The sequence below is a fragment of the Coenobita brevimanus genome, chromosome 117, assembly GCF_032717465.1.
Source record: "Coenobita brevimanus isolate Jiangsu-jjx chromosome 117, ASM3271746v2, whole genome shotgun sequence".
Classification (NCBI taxonomy): Eukaryota; Metazoa; Arthropoda; class Malacostraca; order Decapoda; family Coenobitidae; genus Coenobita; species Coenobita brevimanus.
Genome location: NC_137070.1, coordinates 7,827,830 through 7,833,432, shown reverse-complemented (window position 1 = coordinate 7,833,432; position 5,603 = coordinate 7,827,830). Strand labels below are relative to the sequence as shown.

The 5,603-nt window shown below is 42.2% G+C and overlaps 2 protein-coding genes across 2 annotated transcripts; one reads left to right on the top strand and one right to left on the bottom strand.

Annotated features, from left to right (window-relative positions):
- The first annotated feature begins 766 nt into the window (after positions 1-766).
- On the top strand, positions 767-1,177 carry LOC145419104 (histone H3). Its single transcript, XM_080287345.1, has one exon. It carries the CDS (start codon positions 767-769, stop codon positions 1,175-1,177), a length of 411 nt encoding a protein of 136 aa, XP_080143471.1.
- A 3,429-nt stretch (positions 1,178-4,606) lies between these two features.
- Positions 4,607-4,978, bottom strand: LOC145389491 (histone H2B). Its single transcript, XM_080264784.1, has one exon. It carries the CDS (start codon positions 4,976-4,978, stop codon positions 4,607-4,609), a length of 372 nt encoding a protein of 123 aa, XP_080120910.1.
- Positions 4,979-5,603: the final 625 nt, after the last annotated feature.

Below are 5,603 nucleotides of genomic sequence, written 5' to 3'. Positions count from 1 at the left end.
CCTACTCATACACTGAGTAAAACACAAGTACTACAACTTCAAAGAGTACAAAATAAAGCCATAAGATTTGCTACAAACACTAGATATCCCTACACACACAATACTCAAGAGCTACATGAAATGACCAACATAGAACCGATAAACGTACGCCTCCACAAACAAGCCAAGAAAATCTGGCGAAAAATAGAGGACAGAGACAGAGAAACTTTTAATAAACTGCAACAACAGCTTGCAAACACTATAAACATTAACAGAAACTTTCCCAGTAGCCTAAGCCTACTACACCTAGAGCCGCAACCCATTTACACTTAGCTAGCTAGCTTCCAACACAATACACACCAAAATAATAAATAAATAAATAAAACAAATAAATGAAATAAAATAAATAAATAAATAAAATAATAATAATAATAATCAATAAAAATAAAATGAAAAGAATAAAAATAAATAAATACACCAAACAAAAACAAAAATAATAAATAAATAAATAAACAAACAAATTACACAAAAATATAAATAAATAAATAAATAAACACAAATTCATAATCAAACAAAACATAGAGACAATGAACAAAAACACAAAAGATAGCAAGGTGGTCAGCCCACCAACTGTTATTCTCGGACTTTCCTTCTGTTTTTCTCACTATTTCCTTACCCCTCCCCTCCTTATTTCCCCCTCTATCTAAAAAAAAAAAAAAAAAACAAAAAAAAAAAAAAAGGTGCGCCAACACTCTCGCTCTTCTCGCTCCCTCAGTCACGCTCAGCCATGGCTCGTACCAAGCAGACTGCACGTAAGTCCACTGGGGGCAAGGCCCCTCGCAAGCAGCTGGCCACCAAGGCCGCTCGCAAGTCCGCCCCTGCCACCGGCGGCGTCAAGAAACCCCATCGTTACAGGCCTGGCACTGTGGCCCTGCGTGAGATCCGTCGCTACCAGAAGAGCACTGAGCTGCTTATAAGGAAGCTGCCATTCCAGCGTCTCGTCCGTGAGATTGCCCAGGACTTCAAGACTGACCTGCGCTTCCAGTCCTCTGCCGTCATGGCTCTGCAGGAGGCGTCTGAGGCCTATTTGGTCGGTCTCTTTGAGGACACCAACCTGTGTGCCATCCACGCCAAGCGTGTAACAATCATGCCTAAGGACATCCAGCTGGCCCGCCGCATCCGTGGCGAGCGCGCCTAAGGCGAGAGACCCCTCACCTCGATCGAAAGAAATCTCGGCCCTTTTCAGGGCCAAAACCCTTTTTCAAAGAGAGATGATGACAGACCCTCAGTTTAGGTTTCCATATATCAGCTCTTGCTTTTCCGCAGCGAAGCATGCTCACACACACACACACACACACACACAGACAAATGAACTCCATTACTTACCTACATGCATTCATTCAATTTTTTTTTTTTTTTAAATCATTTACTTTTTTTTTTTTTTTTTTTTTTGAAGGGGGGGGGAATACTTGCCTATTCGTTTGTTTCTTTTATTGATCTGTTGGTCACGTCGCAGTTTTTGTTTTCGTTATTTGCCTGTTTCTTTTACTTACTCATTGATTCACTCACGCCCTCATAAAGGTACACAGGTTCGCACAACGAGAAAGTCATTCCCGCTGCATATTAGATGCTCTCTATATCCGTCATGAACGCACGGTGAATCCTTCAGTTACTATGCTGGAAAAAAAAAAAAAAAAAAAAAAAAAAAAAAAAAGGTTAACCTGAACCCATCGATTTTCGCCTGCTGCAGTTGTGCTCGTGTATGTATGTTTCTACTGTACCTATGTATTTGTGTGTCTTTGTGAGCATGTATGTCTGTGTGTACGGACGTATGAGGACACACACACACACACACACAAACGGACGAATGAACTGTACTTATATAGATACATTCATGCATTCATTCATTCATCCTTTTTTCAATCATTCATTTCCTTTTTTTGGGGGGGTGGGGGGGGAGGAGGGGCAACTTGCCTATTCGTTTATTTCTTTTGTTGATCTGTTGTTAACGTCGCAGTTTTTGTTGTCGTTATTTGCCTGTTTCGTTGACTTCCTGATCGATTCAGTCACGCCCTCATAAACGTACACAGGTTTGAACAAGGAGAAAGGCATTCCCGCTGCATATTAGGAGAGTCTCTGTACCCGTTATGAAGGTTTGACAGTGGCCACGAACGCACGGTAAATCCTTCAGTTAATATACTGAGAGAGAGAGAGAGAGAGAGAGAGAGAGAGAGAGAGAGAGAAAGTGAACCTGAACCCATCGATTTTTACCTGCAGTTGAGCGTGTGTATGTATGTATGTAGGTTGTATGTTTATACTGTACGTATGTGTGTGTCTCTGTGAGCATGTATGTCTGTGTGTATGGACGTATGAGGACACACACACACACACACACACACACACACACACAAACGGACGAATGAACTGTACTTATATAGTTACATACATGCATTCATTCATTCATCCTTTTTTCATTCATTTCCTTTTGTTTGGGGGGTGGGGGGGAGGAGGGGCAACTTGCCTATTCGTTTATTTCTTTTGTTGATCTGTTGTTAACGTCGCAGTTTTTGTTGTCGTTATTTGCCTGTTTCGTTGACTTCCTGATCGATTCAGTCACGCCCTCATAAACGTACACAGGTTTGAACAAGGAGAAAGGCATTCCCGCTGCATATTAGGAGAGTCTCTGTACCCGTTATGAAGGTTTGACAGTGGCCACGAACGCACGGTAAATCCTTCAGTTAATATACTGAGAGAGAGAGAGAGAGAGAGAGAGAGAGAGAGAACGAACCTGAACCCATCGATTTTTACCTGCAGTTGAGCGTGTGTATGTATGTATGTATGTAGGTTGTATGTTTATACTGTACGTATGTGTGTGTCTCTGTGAGCATGTATGTCTGTGTGTATGGACGTATGAGGGCTTGTGTGTATGTGAGCATGACAGTGTGTACGTACATGTGTAGGTCACTGCGTATACAGTATAAATGTATTTGTGCACATGTGTTGGTGTATGTACGTACAGATTGTAGACTGACATGAATATGCATGATACGATGTCATGCCCGTATTTACTGTACGCCTGTTGAGTGAGTTTGGTTGGTACGGTCGGCCTAAGAAGTGCCGGCGGAGTATCCAGAAGTTTTCGGTCAGCGATAGTGTCCATACTCTTCCTTATATCTGAACGAGGTGAAACCTAATATGTAAAAAAAAAAAAAAAAAAAAATCCATGTCCAGTTATCTGTATATTTCCAAATTATTGTAGGAAGCAGTTGGTTAGTTACGATAATAGGAATTCGTAAACGGAACTAATTGATATTTCACAATTGTCGCTCAGGGAGAGTCGGGAATAATTATGTTGTGGAGTTCAAATCTAGCATGGTAACAGGCAGTGATTTTTGGGTAGCGTAAGACTGAACAAAAGGGAGCTTTAATGAACATGGGGAATGATTAATTATTAGTTATAAAATAATTTTCCCTGACAATACTAGGGAATAATTTCAAGTCATTTAGGTCCGTTTCCAATGTCTCCATGGACGACGACAGAAAGAGGGAAGGAGGCGTAAGCCAGTAAGCTATTTTAAATGTTTCGATCAACACGCACGAAAGGAGATAACATTCACTCAAGGACATGCAGTTATTACACTGCCTTTGGCCAGTTTCCCATGAAGAAAAATCTCCGGATTATTTCATATAAGACAGAGGGCTATCGGTGGGGGGGAAAAAAAAAAAAAAAAAAAAAAAAAAAAAAATACCGTACATTAGAGTCGGAGCTCCTTGGAGAATGCTACCTTCTGTCAGTGTCTGATATCCTCAGTGGATAATCGATTCGCAAGAGTAATAAAATGGAGAGGTTCATAAACAAATCATTGAGTTCAAAACTTCCAACTAAGCATTTTCTGTTGAGCAGGAGATTAGAGTTTATTAAAAACACACACACACACACACACACACACACACACACACACACAGTGACCGGGAGTTATAGGCGTACTGGCCACCGCGCGCGAAGTTAATACATTTCACATTCATTCAAATCGGGAAAGATAACTAAGTGTTACCATCTAATATATCACTGCCTCCTGTTATTCATCTTACATCCTTATTTTCACGATATAATAAATACGTTATTTGGCATGACGTGATGAAGGCATTGAATGTTTACCTTATATTCACTGTTTTCATAGAACGTATGGGAGTGGAGCGTGACCGAAGCAATCTGAAACTGTGCCGTCACTTCTTGGGGCGACGGTGCGTTGTTGTTGTTGGTTCTCCAGATGAAGAAGGCGCGCACGCCCATGTTTACTCTTTTGTTTTGACTCTATTGTTTTAACCCCCAACCCTAGTTGAAAACATTTCGATTGTGCCCATCCCAAACCACCGTTGCGGAAAAGAAAGAAAGAAAGACATGAAGGGAAAAAAAGGAAGAAAGAAAGAAAGAAAGACATGAAGGGATAAAAGAAAGAAAGAGAGAGAGAGAGAGAGAGAGAGAGAGAGAGAGAGAGAAGAAAAAGGTCGGTAAACCAGAGTTCCTGAGAGGATAATTTGTAAGTCTGTCTTTCCCCTTTTTATCGAAAATCTTGTGGCTCCGATTGGAGCCGGAAATGTTGAAATGGCCAAGAGTGTAACCTCTCTACTTTGAGGAGGTGTACTTGGTGACAGCCTTGGTGCCTTCAGACACGGCGTGCTTGGCCAGCTCGCCAGGGAGGAGCAGCCTGACGGCCGTCTGGATCTCCCGGCTGGTGATGGTTGAACGCTTGTTGTAGTGTGCCAGGCGTGAGGCCTCTGCAGCAATGCGCTCGAAGATGTCATTCACGAAAGAGTTCATGATAGACATCGCCTTGGAGGAAACGCCGGTGTCAGGGTGGACCTGCTTGAGCACTTTGTAGATGTAGATGCTGTAGCTCTCCTTCCTCCTACGCTTCTTCTTCTTGTCTCCCTTGGCAATGGCCTTCTGGGCCTTGCCAGCCTTCTTAGCAGCCTTTCCGGAGGTCTTGGGTGGCATGGCGTCGCTGACGAGTCAGACGGTATTACTACTACTATGTGCACGGTGCGGGAGCGAGCGAGAGACTGAGTCGACATGGGGGACTTTTTTTTTTTTTTTTTTTTTTTTTTTTTTAAGGAAGGTGGGGAAAGAAGAGAGAATAGAGGAAGGGATAGTAAGAAAGAGGAAGGAAGAGGGAGTAGACAGTCGGTGGGCTGGCCACCATGCTTGGTTTTGTTTATAGTATTTGTTAGATAACTGCTTTAATTTTGTTTGTTGAGTTAGGTAAGTGCTTTGTTTTGTATATTGTGTTAGTTGGGTAAGTATATGTAGTGGTAATGGCTGTGTATGTTTGTGTGCGCGTGCGTGCACGTACGCATGTGCGCGTGGATGTGGGCGTGTGCGTGGGTGCGTGTTCATATGTTTTGTATGTGTGAATTGCGCTAGCGAGCTAGCTTTTGAGGGTTTGGTTGGGTTGTTTGGGTTTATGTCGTAATTGGGTTATGTCGAAAATAGGTGGGGTTTTTGTATTCGTTGGTGCGATACTTATAGTTTGGGTTGAGTTTAGTAAATTGGTAAAGGGTCTTGGTTGTTTAATATGGTTTTTAGACTACTAGGGAACCATTTGTGGAAGGAGCGATTCTCA

What these genes read in the sequence shown, in the direction of transcription:
- LOC145419104 (XM_080287345.1), top strand. Translation starts at nt 767, where the DNA reads ATGGCTCGTACCAAGCAGACTGCACGTAAGTCCACTGGGGGCAAGGCC.
- LOC145389491 (XM_080264784.1), bottom strand. Translation starts at nt 4,978, where the DNA reads ATGCCACCCAAGACCTCCGGAAAGGCTGCTAAGAAGGCTGGCAAGGCC.